At 39.2% G+C, this 14,733-nt stretch overlaps 1 protein-coding gene across 3 annotated transcripts in view; it reads left to right on the forward strand.

Annotated features, from left to right (window-relative positions):
* The first annotated feature begins 1,071 nt into the window (after positions 1–1,071).
* The window catches only part of LOC125233471 (senecionine N-oxygenase), a 29,302-nt gene continuing 15,640 nt past the window's right edge, over positions 1,072–14,733 (forward strand). Inside the window, exons 1-2 of one of the 3 annotated variants that reach the window (XM_048139509.1) lie at positions 1,072–1,233; positions 10,825–11,023. In XM_048139509.1, the coding sequence (XP_047995466.1) occupies positions 10,827–11,023 (197 nt within the window). In that variant the 5' untranslated portion in view covers positions 1,072–1,233; positions 10,825–10,826. Of the gene's footprint in view, positions 1,234–10,824; positions 11,024–11,045; positions 11,193–11,323; positions 11,375–14,733 lie in introns of those variants that run through there. The other 2 variants (XM_048139511.1, XM_048139510.1) reach the window with 2 other exon arrangements.

Raw genomic sequence — 14,733 nt, forward strand, 5'->3', positions numbered from 1 at the left:
TTAAAACTTCAGGATTCTAATATTTTAAAACTCGTCCACATCTAATAGCTAAAACCGTATCATGTCAATCAATGCTATCTAGTCCGAGAAAATAGATGTAAACAAAAATGTCTTTCACAGACTGGTCTTTTTTGGATCCAGTTTAATACAGTAATATTAAACATTTAATTTTACATAAAACGGTATTAAACATAGTATGTCATTTTACTCAGTAAATAAATTCCAAATAGTTATAACATAATTAAGAAGGAATTATCATAGAAAAATCTTCATTTTAATATTCGACTTGAGAGGTACAGTTTGCTGGTCACTGAAGCAAATTTAAATAGAACCCTGTCTGTAAGCAGTACTGTACATTTGGAAGGTCTCCAAATATTGGATATTTTGATATCGGATATCAGTTGGAAGAAACTAGGACACGCTAAGATCGTTTGCGAAATGTTATCAGTTGAACATGATTGTATTCCTGATTTAACGAAAACCCGGAACAAAATTTTCGGTTTTTATTTCGTGGTGTATCTCTATGTCTACATTTTGGTTGTGTTTCAGTATACCTAATGCTGAATAATGCTGAAAAATAGAAGTTACTTAAACAAAATACAAGCAAAATTTTCAACGGTTGCATTAATATTTTGAAAAGCTCATCAGCAGCTAACATTTATTTGATAAAATAACTACTACTCTTTAAAACTACGTCATGAATCTTGTAGTGAATGTTTGTTTACCCCAATGAATAGAAAAAAAAGAATAAAACTTACCAATCGAGAAAATACCTACTGAAATCAGTAAATTCGCCAGCTCTCAGTTGACCTTCGATAAATTAGGTATTTAATCTTTACACGTGAAAATTATTATGCCACAAATAACTAAAATTAATAAACCAATTAAACTTAAAAAACAAGCTACAATATCTATCACTCGTCCCGAAAGCCGTAGTGCCATTTAAAAAGACGCGCGCATAGTTCGTATTCTCGTAGCATTAAATGGTGTATTTGTCTGCGCGCCATATTGAATGAAATGATCTATAATAACACTCGTACGCGTATCCAATATAAAACGACGCGAGACGTTCCTCACGACATTTGCTCTGCGCTCGTGCACATAATAACATCCCTAGTAATTATCAAAGTATTATACAGTTTAGGAAATATTACATTAATTTATTCAGTTGAAAAGCGGAAGTGTTTTTTGTGAGTTTTGTGTTTGTTTGGAATTTTTTAATTAATTTATTCGGTAAGTATTTTTTTTATATATTTACCTTCGTACCAAATACATTTTTTTTATTACATACGTGATAATCCGATAATATCCGATCGAAATAATCCGATAAATACAAATAACTACATATTACATATATCGGGTGTCCTAAATCAAAACCTAGTAAGTGCATTAAAATTACACGTCCTATAACGTTTGTAAACCTATGGATAACCGCTAAATCTTATTTTCTCTAATTACATTTATTTCGATTTAAAATAACACAGTTAACAATGTTTCAGCTTCAAACTAAGTTCTTACTTATATTTTATAACCCTCGTGTAGAATGTTGATCAAATTAGTGTAATTTTCGCGCCTTTTTCGAATGACGTCTAAGATCAAATGTCAGCCATACTAATGAGTTTTACTAGTTAAAAATCTAGTTTTTAACTAGTAAAACTCATTAGTACTTCGAGTTTTACTAAAAATCGCGGCTCTCCGACTCCTAAGTGTCTTCACTTCATACTTGAGCCATCTCCGCGTCGACAGGTTTATAGGAAGACCCCTTTGGAATAAGTCCGATTTCACATTATCCGATCCGATATCGGATGTCGGAAGGATTTCAATAGAATCCAAGATGGCGCCTGGAATGTATGGGATATCGGTCCGACATCTGATATCGGATCGGATAATGTGAAAACGCACTAACGCATCCCCCGCGCCACGCTGCATTTCTTGATTTTCGGAGTACGCTAGCACAGGCATTGTCTGACGTCACAACTAGGCAAAGTCTTTAGAGTGATACATTATGAGAAACGAGATAGTTTTAACTAAGTACCTACCTATTGAAAATTTGTACGGATACGGAACCCTCGGTGGGCGAGTTCGACTTGGACTTGACCGGTTTTTTTTATTTTTGTATCAAAAGTGCTGGGTTTAACGCCGCAATCTCATTTGAAACTCCATACCTCACTGATAGGCTACCGGCACTAATATGCCATGAATTTAGAGTGTACCTAAATAACCTAGGTATATACCTATCTAGGCAATTATTAGGCACCTAACTGACAGGGGCCTTAGGCTTAGGCAACCGGTGTGAACGACCGGCGTCATGTGATGTTGACGCGACCTGCCTTTCGGCCTTCGATTTCCGAACGACTGTTAGTAAATATAGTGTCGCTAGACTATTACTTAGTACTTCCGGTAGAACTAGACTAGATACAGTGTATTAGTTGCTGATTTAACAGAGCATTAGCGAATATCTGGAAAGCTTTCGAAACTCGCACAGGGTTTATTTATTAGGTCTCTTGCTTAGGGAGTTCCAGTAGGCGTAGCACATGATGGCCGCGGGAGTATGTCGCCGCGAGATAGACTACCCGTCCTTATGTCATTAATACAGTTAGAAGAAGACGTGGCATCTATCTCGCGGCGACATACTCCCGCGGCCATCATGTGCTAGGCCTACTGCATGTCTATTTCCAGTCTACATTAATTTGGATCATAGCCTCTATCTCTAGGATGAAGCAAGCAAGCTATTTACCCAAAAAATGTCCTCACTCTTGATTTAAAAATATACCTAGGACCCAGATTGCATCGCTACATTGTGGTCAAATTATTTACATTTACAAAAAAATGGATTTGGGTCATCATCCTCCTTGCGTTATCCCGGCATTTGCCATGGCTCATGGGAGCCTGGGGTCCGCTTTGATAACTAATCCCAAGATTTGGCATAGGCACTAGTTTTAAGAAAGCGACTGCCATCTGACCTTCCAACCCGAAGGGTAACTAGACCTTATTGGAATTAGTCCGCTTTCCTCACGATGTTTTCCTGCACCGAAAAGCGACTGGCAAATATCAAATGACTTTTCGCACGTAAATTCCGAAAAACTCATTGGTGCGAGCCGGGGTTAGAACCCGCGACCTCCGAAACGAAAGTGGATTGAACGAAAGAAAAATGGATTTGGGTATAATTTCGTTATTTTGACCTTCGAGAGACTTGTTAAAGTGTGAATTTTTATCGATCATTTGCCTCAGAAGACGAAGTCTTCGGAAATCAGTGTCATGGTCATGGTAAAACAAACCTGCTAAGCTGCTCCTATTTTTCTGACGTTTCATAATTATATGCGGCCTTCGGCCTTATGTGGCCTTCGTTGGGGAAATCTGCAGCTAATATTTTGTCATACAAACACTGGCTATTTTATTCGTTTACACTTGCATCTTCATAAATAACATTTCTGTGATGAATGTAGTATTGTTAAATGAAGTTAAAATCTCCGTAGCTCGAATGTCTCGGAACATTATGTTATATTTCTACTACTATAATCTGTCCTAAGTACTTATTAGAAAAAGGTAAACAAATAATTTGAAAATTATCGGGTAGTTATAACATTTGTTGGTTAACCCAACTAAATACAAAACCAAGCGAACTGTCACTGAGCGATCTTTTTAAACCTACTTACTTCTTTTCGCCGTGTAAGTTTTCATTTAGGTACCTTCATGTTTACATTTATTTACTACATGCAGGGTGCGTAGCCGAATGGCACAAACGCTCACGAAACGCTCACGAAACGAAACGCTCTTAGATATCTATCTCTATCGCCCTTGCGTATTGGCGCGACAGAGCCAGCCTACCTTTCGCGGCGTTACGTTATCGTTTAGCGTCGCAAAAATGCCATTGCCCCACCAAGGCTACGGAACCAGAACAGACTAATATTATAAATGGGAAATTGTGTGTGTCTGTTTGTTTGTCCGTCTTTCACGGCAAAACGGAGTGACGAATTGACGTGATTTTTTAAGTGGAGATAGTTGAAGGGATGGAGAGTGACATAGGCTATTTTTTGTCTCTTTCTAATGCGAGCGAAGCCGCGGGCAAAAGCTACTAAGGGATCATCCACATATTACGTCACACCAAATTTCAGGTTTTTGGACCCCTCCCCCCCCCTATGTCACGCTTTTTTGTATCCCTTTAACAGGGATTGTCACATTTAGTATGACCCCCCCCTCCCCCTTACACTGTGACGTAATATATGGATGACGCCTAATATACATTGTTGGAGGGTTCTGTCAACTTTCTCCATATATTCCCAATGACATAACTGTCTCATAAGATATCATTCATTCATTCATGAATAGCTTCACAGATTTTCTATTTAACTTCCTTATTGACCCAATCACTGCATCCTGCACATTTTCTTGATACATCGATAAAGTAAACAGGCACTAGCACGATCCGGATAGATTCGGTCTTATCGCGCGCTTGTTTGTCCGACTCCCACTCAATAAGTACGCGTAAACAATTTTCGGTTTAATTAAGGTTTTGTGATAAAGTGACATTGCACAAGTATAGTGATTAGTGATTTCAAAGAATCTGTCAATACCAATAGGCAATTTTGAACCTCAATATGGTTTTATTTTATTTTATTAGTAAAAACATGTTTACATGACATGATGACCTCACATGATGAGGACCTAGGCCGAATAGCCGTCCTCAACAGTCGTCCTAGAACAGTCATCTACTCATCTTACTTATTCTATATATCAAAGCATAAATAGAATGCCCATAATGCAGGCTCGCCGTCACGAAATGGGAAGGTCCATCTGGGAAAAGAAAAACTGGACATCCACGACAAAGATGGGCGGATGACATCACCAAGCTTACCGGCAAAAACTGGCTAACAGTTGCCAAAGATAGAACGAGGTGGAAGGTGCTGGAGGAGGCCTATAGATACCCTAGAAAAGGGGTCCCTATAATTTATATTTAACTTTAAAATAAGTATATATGTAACTAGGTTAAGTTTAAGGGAATATTAAAGGCTTTATTATTATGATTTTCTTTCGTTTTCTCCTTTTTTAAAGGGTTTTATTTTATTATGCGGGCCATAGCCAAGCATAATAAATAGTTACTGAGTGGTATTTTCTGTGATCATAGACGAAGTCATAAATTTCCTTGTTATTCGACATGTGTTGAGTATTGTGGCTTTTTGAAGAGTGTATATGACTTGGGTTGGAATGCGTAGAGTCTCTAGGCTGTTGCTTAATGTTTTAGGAACAACTCCCGTGGTGGACATTACTATGGGGACTATATGTACGGTGCTGGCTCGCCACTGGCGTCTGAGTTCTATTGCTAAATCTCTGTATTTTGCTAATTTTTCGTTGATCGTGGATTGGATGTTATGTGTGTTCGGTATAGCTATATCAATTATGAATATGGTTTTAGTGGTCTTATCAAAAAAGGTGATGTCTGGTCTATTGAAGTGAACTGTTCGGTCGGTAATAATTGTACGGTCCCAGTATAGCTTGTGTTGTCTATTTTCATGAATTACGGATGGTTTATACTTATAATATGGTGACTGTTTTTCTACAAATTTGTATTTATGAGCTAGGTACTGGTGAATTATGGATGCAACTTGATCATGGCGATGTTTATAATCTGTCTGTACAATAGATTTGCATGCACCTGTTATATGTTGAATCGTTTCGGGGGCACTATTGCAATGTCTACATGTATCAGTTTGTTGGGCTAATTCTTTGGTTATGTGTTTCCTATAATTTCGGGTGGCAATGACTTGGTCTTGAATGGCTAACAATTATTATTATAATGCAGGCTTAGCAACAACGAAAGTAGGTACAGGATGATTTTGTAGGTACCTACCTACTAGCCAAACTTTGCTAGTGACTTTTCAAGTTATAACGAAGAACTTTTATTCTGGGATTTATGGTTCCAATGCTGAAATAGGGAAAAAAAATATTGTCCCATAGAAACGAGCGTCGTTATACGTCAGTCAAATTTAACAGCCATATTTTTTGGCGATCAGCAATGGTCCCATAATAAAAAGTCTTCATTATGACCTCAAAAGTAAAAGTTGGTTTGATTGATTGATTGATTATACTTAAGATTACTATTTCTGCCCGTCCGTACTGTCGTAATTTTTGGTGACTATGGGATGACATATTGGCAGGGTATGTACATTTAAGTTTGCTTAGATACATGTTTACATTTAATTACGCCGTCATGTTAATTTACGAGATGACGTTATTTGATCACTATCACATATTAGAAATGAATAGAAGATGTTTGTTATTGCCTGAACGCATGTTATTCGCTTGACGACATTGACAATCAGTTATTTTTCCACACTTTAGGTATATGGATTCGTTCAACATTCTCTATCAATATCATTGTCCTTATGGAAAATGTTTCCAAGTTACCTTTACGCTTTATGACTTCCTCGTGTTAATAAATATTTTAATGAAACTCTATAACAGGCATAATGCTAATTTGCAAATATACTCAGTATTACGTTATACATACAACTTTCTATGAAGATAATATCAAGGTCTACTGGTGACAGTCATTTATTTTTAGACTAAAGCCTCCGCCACACATAAAGCGTTTTGATAGCGTAGCGTTAGCGGAGCGCAATGATAGCTGTGCGCCGGACGAACGCTGGCGTTCCGCTCGCAATGCGCGCTCGTTAGTTCCCGCCGGCGTCCGCTGGGCGCAACGCCAGCGTTCGTCCGGCGCACCGCTATCGATGCGCTCCGCTGACGCTCCGCCTACGCTCTCAAAATGCGCATGTGTGGCCGAGCTTTAAAGGTCATTATCAATATTATCACCCTCGAATAACACCATACATAGGTACTTAGTATAATAGCTTATTTCACTTTCGGTAACATAACAGTATGTGATTTGATGGCACTCACAAGGTGGCAAACATCCAAAAACATTTCTAATTCACCAAACGTTTTATAATCAATCTACACACTGTTTTTTGTAGATAATATTTAAGGTACAGCGGAGAGCAAATCTCGACTGGGGTGGGGGGCAAATGTAACTAGTCCATTTTTTCCATGTTTTACAATGTTTGCATTATTAAATAAATAAATAAATAAAAAAATAAAAAAATAGACACGGTTACATATGGTAGGTATGTTCAGTGGATACATGTAGCACTCAACATCATAGTGTAATAATGGAAAAAATGGATCAGTTACAATTACCCCCCAGTCGAGATTTGGCCCGCTGTACCTTACTAATATTATTTTTGCCGCGTAGCCTAGCGCTCTGGTAGCCTAGCGGTAAAAGCGTACCCGGCTCGTATCAATGAGTTTTTCGGAACTTATATGCGAAATGTCATTTGATATTTGCCAGTCGCTTTTCGGTGAAGGAAAACATCGTGAGGAAACCGGACTAATCCCAATAAGGCCTAGTTACCCTTCGGGTTGGAAGGTCAGATAGCAGTCGCTTTCGTATAAACTAGTGCCTAAGCCAAGGGATTAGTTGTCAAAGCGGACCCCAGGCTCCCATGAGCCGTGGCAATATGGCGGGATATCGCAAGGAGGATGATGATGATTATTTGTGAGTGTGTTTACTAAAACGTCTCACTTTGTCGGTTACCATTGACAAAGCGGTTTTATAGCAATCGACAAAGTGGGACGTTTCCCCGTGCACACTCACATTTTTACCTTGTGTTCGTATGGGCGATCTGGCAACCTGTCGTCACTGAATTTTATTATCTTATCACGATTTAGGTTACTTTTATTTTAACCCCTTATTATGTTAGTGATACCCTCTGTAAATGAGACAAATATTTTATTTTACCTGTCTAACTGAGACCCTTTATAAATGGAATACCTCTTTAAGTGACACAAATTCTTTCGCCCCTTGAAGTCTCACTTATCCAGGTTTCACTGTAGTTAATAAATATACGTTTATATGAGTGCAACAAAAACTTTAGCAGTTTCATGTGCTTTGTTCATCCGTTTTGGGAATACAGAGCCTAAGTTTGTTTATGTTATGTATACTATAGGATGTGTATTGTGTATGTATGTGTTTGTACAATGAACCTCAACCACCTGAGATTCCGGAATACGTATGCAATGGGAAAACAGTGAGGAGAGAAAATAACTCATTTCTTACTTACAAAAGATATTCCGATTCATTCTAATAAAAACACGCCACGCGAAGCCAGGGCGAGTCGCTTCAAATCTTCAAGAAAAGAGCGTACACCCATCTTAAAGGCCGCAACGCACCTCCAACACCTCTGGTGTTTCGGGTGTCCATGGGTGGCGGTGATCGCTTACCATCAGGCGACCCGTCTGCTCGTTTGCCTCCTATCCCATAAAAAAAAAATAGTACTGCAGAAACTATCTAGTGTCTATCTTATAGTGTGTGAATAGTCTGCAAGCTGTTGCTGTCAAGTTTGTAATGCCATAGCGTCTGCCGTACTGAAAGATGCATTCGAATTAGAATTGGACACGATCCATCAATCACAATCGTGTTCATTCAAAACAATTTATGTACATTTTTTTTTAAATTAATTTTTAAAGGACCTTTATTATGTACATATGTCGTAGAAATATTGTGTGCTTATACTTACTTTCGGTCGTAGGGAAAACTACTCTATTTTCAGCTTCAGTTCTATACTCTAACACACATACACTGCCTACATTCCCAAAGGGGATAGGTAAAGCATATGAAACTGCTAAAGTTCCAGAGCCGCTTTTGGCAATAAAGGGGTTGAAAGGTAACGAAACTAATATAGCAGTGACGGGTGGCTAGCCCATTCCTTCCATACATACCTACTTCAAACATTTTGTAAATCATTGTTTTTTTGTTAAGTAGAGTAGGTATATTTATGTTGCCTCAGTAGTGCTATTAGGTGCCTAAAGTAGACGATCGAGTATTCACCCCTGTTCTAGTACTAGTACAAATAAACTCGACATTAGCAATAGATAAGAGGGTCAACTATTTAGGCATTAACATGTCGAACTCTGGGGCGTTTACCTCACTTTACCCTATTTCTATCAAACGTTACAGTAAGTGATAAGTTTCGCGTGTAACTTAAGCAAAGTTTCATTAATCAGATAATTACTTACATTGTAATAAGTATACTATACTATCACCATGTCGACAGCCGCGTCACTGAGTCAAAGTTCTTGAATCAAACAAGATAACTCTTGCTCAACTCTGCTGGCCTGGTAACTGTAATCACGAATGTTGCCTAATTTCGTAGTAATTGAGACTTGAATGAACCACCAAGTACCAACAGAATCATCGAGATGACCTTTAGATGTTTTTGTAAGACAAACGTCAATCAAAATACTCAAAGTATTAGCTTCCAGATGAAGTTTGTATGAACCTAGAAATGATTTATGTTTATCGTCAATGACCTCTAAACATCTTAACTGCCTCTGTTACGATAATTTACTGAAACACTTGCAAAATATGGTGTGACATGGAAAATACTAACCTATACACAATTAAATTACCAACCCAACCCTATCAAGACTTTAGTAAAAGAAACTTTTAAAGGTGACGTAAATCAGATAAAAATCTGATCAGCTAGAAACATAACCCTAAGCAGAAGACCAAATAGCCATACCATACAATCTATGTCTTACATCGGATACCTACTCGTAAATTGTTTGTTCCTCTACTTTATTTAACTGAGTCCTTAGCGTAGGTAATCTTTTGGAAGCGCTATCCCTTTCTCCATACACAATAAATTTCATTTTCTGTGACGATCGCGCTATCGGGTAACGTATCAAGAACGTCAAACGCTCAAGGTAAATGCTCTGAATGCTCTGATGTAACTAAGAAAATATCTATTCAAAGTTCAACCTTTACGGTCAAAGAGTCAATCCGCTTGGCAACTCGATTTCGCTTGCTCTTCTGCACTTTACCCATATTTTTAACAATTAAAACCTTATGTATCATGCTGTAAGATTTACATACAATCAGTTTATTGTGTAATGATACCTTGAGACGGATGGAAAGATTCGGTAGTCCCCGTGTTGAACGTAAATATTATGACTTCGCCCGATAGAAGTTCTGCGGCAATATAAAGCACGTTGGGAACAGTAATCATGGGACGATGAACGGTGCTATCATAATAACTAAACAAGTTTACCTATACCTACTTAATATACTTAATTCTCTAAATAAAACTACAGTCGGATTAAACAATTCTGTATAGACTTTGCACTCAAAACTAAAGGTCAATTTTTTGTAAAAAATCTGGTTATTTATCATGGACGAATTTTGTTCCTTCCGTAGTTCCATACCTTCACCGTATGACTTTCTCAAATCTTGAATGTCCATCAAATTACCGTTAATGCCGTAGAAAATTTTTCGCTTACATTTTAGTTATATGGACCCCATCACTCCCCTTGAAATTCTATGACTAAGTGACTGAATGAATATATGAATTCTATGACTACCGGGGCCCATTTCTCAAAACTGAAAGTTACAAGTTACAAGCGGAAGTCTATTTTCAACTTGTCATATTAGACATTGACTACCGCTTGTAAATTGTAAATTGCTTCGATAAATGGGCCATGGGCCCCAGAGAGAGCCAAATCCAATATATGAAAGAGGCGCGTTCCTAGCACACATTTGACACATTCTAAGCTCGTGTAAGTGAACGCGTACCATGCTTGTATGAGTGAGATATGACATATGACAGGTCGACTGTTCGCGTTTTTGACAGACGGTAACTGTGAGGTAACCGAGAGGGGGTGGGCGGCACTTTCAGCGGGGAGCGGGAGTGGCCATACTGTACGATAGTAGACTTTATTATACTGTGGCCAAAGCTTTATTCCTAACCAGAAACTTTCTCATTCCAGCAATGTCCCGAGTCTGCGTAGTGGGCGCTGGAGCGGCGGGTCTCTGCGCGGCCCGACACCTGCTCACCGAGAGCTGCGTGTCCCAAGTGGACGTGTTGGAACAGGCTGCACAAGTCGGCGGCACCTGGGTCTATACAGAGAACACTGGATATGACGACTTCGGACTGCCCATACATACCAGCATGTACAAGAGTCTCAGGTATGTCACGTGTTAGAACAAGTCAGTAAGACACAACAGAGAGCTGCGTGTCCCAAGTGGACGTGTTGGAACAGGCGGCACAAGTCGGCGGCACCTGAATCTATACAGAGAACACTGGATATGACGACTTCGGACTGCCCATACATACCAGCATGTACAAGAGTCTCAGGTATGTCACGTGTTAGAACAAGTCAGTAAAGACACATCAGAGAGCTGCGTGTCCCAAGTGGACGTGTTGGAACAGGCTGCACAAGTCGGCGACACCTGGGTGTATACAGAGAACATGTTCCAGTGCACTGGATATGACGACTTCGGACTGCCCATACATACCAGCATGTACAAGAGTCTCAGATATGTCACGTGTTAGAACAAGTCAGTAAGACACAACAGAGAGCTGCGTGTCCCAAGTGGACGTGTTGGAACAGGCTGCACAAGTCGGCGGCACCTGGGTGTATACAGAGAACACTGGATATGACGACTTCGGACTATTCATACCAGCATTTGACAGCATGTACAAAAGGCCCAGGTAAGTACTATCGCGTTCGCCGGAGGTTGAGCATGCCTAGGCCTATTTTGGAATACACCCGAGAAGCGGTCACTTATTTACATTATCTACCAATGGAAAGAGTTTGTGACTTTTTGACCAGTGAAATACACTACATAATTTAAACCTTAATACCTTACAATAGGGTACAAATTATAACAGATAAGAAATCAAAGGGGGGTGGCGATTTTTTATACTACAATTAGTTATTGTGACGTGTTAGAACAAATCAGTAAGTTACCTATGTGCGTAGCCGAATGCACAAACATTTGCGAAACGCTCACGATAATATATCTTTCGTAGCTATCTATCTCTATCGCTCTTGCGTATTGGCGCAACAGAGCCAGACTACTTTCTGCAGCGTTCCGCATCGCAGAAATGCCAGTCGGCTACGGGGCCAAAAAGCTGCATCTCACAATCTTTATCAATGGAATCTCTCGTGTTTACCAAGCTCATTAAAAATACCAACTTTGAATTTGTGGTCCCTACAATGTCATTATTTTTAGAAGAAAGACCTTAAAAGTAGCAAAAAGACCTCAACTTTTGCAATAATAGCTAGCCATACACGTACAGATTTGTCCGCCGGGCAAGCTTCGGATTGATCCGCGATTAGCCATACACGTACGGATTGGTCAGCCGGGCAAGACTCGGATCTGATCCGCAGCTTGCACAGCGGACAAATCCGAGTTGGAGATATCCTTGCTAAATTTGAGCATTTCTTTTTTTGCCAATTTTATGAAGTGTGATATTTTTGAAAAAAAAAGTGCTATTTCTACTCAGAATTACTAGCCTTTTCAATCCTAGTAGTAAAAAAAATTGTCCCATAATTTTTTTATTATTTTGTTACCATTTTCCGTACATGTTGTATGGGGTAACAAAAGAGGAAAGTAACAAAAATGTATGGAAATTTTGTCTCCCAGTGAAATTGAAAATACTCGTGATTCTGAGTACAATTGACCTAAAATTCCCTAAAACAATAAAAAAAAATATTGGCAAAAAAAAGAAATGATCTATTAACAAAAGGTGCGATCCAGCGGGCACATCCGCGCTACACACACGCGGCAGCCGACGGATCTGCCCGGTGCCCGGCCCGTACCCGGTCCGTTGTTTTTGAGCACGGGCAGCGGACGGGTATACCCGGCGGGAAAATCCGTGTCTATTTCTCTCCACACACGGACGGATGTGTCCGCTGGACAGATCCGTACGTGAATGGCTAGCTAATGTTGCATATTCGATACCAGTATAAGTCTCGTAAATTCGAATACCCAAGTATTTACTATCTAAAAAAGGTGTACCACGTTGTTGCACACGCGATTATAACATGCGTGTAAACTATAACTGATAAGTAATAAACAGTAGTTAACTCATTAGTACCTAATTAGGTACTATCACGTGACCGGGAAAACGGTCAAGTTTATGACTCCATAATTATTAATTACCACCTACGAGTAGATATGAACTTGTCAACATTTAAGAAACTTCCAATCCTTTCAAAACCTACAAGCAATTAGTACGTTTTCACAATATCCGATCCGATATCGGATGTCGGAAGGATTTCAAAAGGCAAAAATCAAAGATGTCGTCTTGAATGTATGGAATATCGGCCCTACATCCGATATCGGATCGGATAATGTGAAAATGCACTTAGCTGTCATAAAATTATTGGGAACCATTTAGTTACGGCCTAGCCACGACAATGGTCTAAGGCGTCTTGCGGCAGCGGCAAGCGGTAAGTCACAAAAACAAAAACGCAGCGCGCGCCAGGCATGCCACGACCTTGCCGCTGTTCGAAATCGCGCGCGGGTTTTTACGGGCCTACCCGCGGGAGCGGCGCGCGGGGCGGCGCGCGACGAGAACAACTGTAGCGCGCCGCGCCCGCACCGCCACGACATTACAGCGGCGCGACCGGCCTAGGCGGCTAGATGGGGCTAGCGATTCCGCGCGAAACAAAACTTTTTGTTTTTATTATGAGCGTCTTGAACCCGAAACCTTTATTTAATGAAAATTGAATTGTACTTTCGCGTATGTAGTATGTAATAATGTTTTCAAACATATTTTTGTAAAGTATTTATTCGTATTTACTCCTAATTTTTTTCTAAGTGTTTATTTATATTAAGTATCATTTAACTAGCCATAAAATAAATTCCATGTACTTAGTCATCACACATATTCTCTTGTACAAGACGTAATTGACTAATTAAAGCATTCTATGCACTTTAGAGTCATATTCGACAGTAAAAAACATGTTTTTAAATATGAAAACGTTCTGGCCGCTCCTAGGCCCTGCCGCCGCTTCTAAAAGTACGTGGCATGGCTAGCGCCCGCGTGCGTTTCCCGCGCAGCCCAGCCGCCCCGCTCGCCGCCTTAGACCATTTAATTGTCGTGGCTAGGCCGTTATGGTGGAAACACACTGCTCGGTCAAAGAATTGGTTAAAGATTTTCTAAGATGGAATATAGTAAGTTCGAATTTGGCCTTCACCAGGGCGCGTCAGCACTTCTTCATCTAATGACATTCGAATTCAGTTTAAAATCATTTACATATTCATTGAAATTGTTGATATAATAGGCTTACAACGGAATATCTCAAGTGTTGCTCTGTCCATCACTGAAGCCAACGACCTGTGTCAACACGCTCTCAGATATTTGGTCAAACTAAAAGTTTAAACAGATAATGTACTTAATACCTAATACCTACACCATTATTCACTCTATCTCAGCATAAGTAACTTTCGCCATATTACATATTACAAATCATTTATTCAGCAAATAGGCCACAGGGGCAATTTTACACGTCAATATACAAGTTGAACTGCAGTTACAATTGATAATACTAAATCTAAGTTCTAACTAAAGTATTACGCTACTACAATGATTAGAGATGTATAAGGTCTCTAAACGTCGATATTCAACTAAAAACTACACATAATAATATAGAAAAGTACAAATATAAAAAAAGAAGTCTAAAATTACTTTAGAGATGCAAATGACTCTAAATGTCACAACTAAAGATAACATGTATACTTAATCTAATTATCCTTAGAGATATATAAGGTCTCCAAGAGTCAAAATCGTATAGGTAATCAAAATATTAACTAAAAGAAAAGAAACAAACGAGAACCGAACAAAGTGTCCTAATGAAATATAAATCAGAATGAATGTTACTTAT

This window comes from Leguminivora glycinivorella, chromosome 14, assembly GCF_023078275.1.
Source record: "Leguminivora glycinivorella isolate SPB_JAAS2020 chromosome 14, LegGlyc_1.1, whole genome shotgun sequence".
Classification (NCBI taxonomy): Eukaryota; Metazoa; Arthropoda; class Insecta; order Lepidoptera; family Tortricidae; genus Leguminivora; species Leguminivora glycinivorella.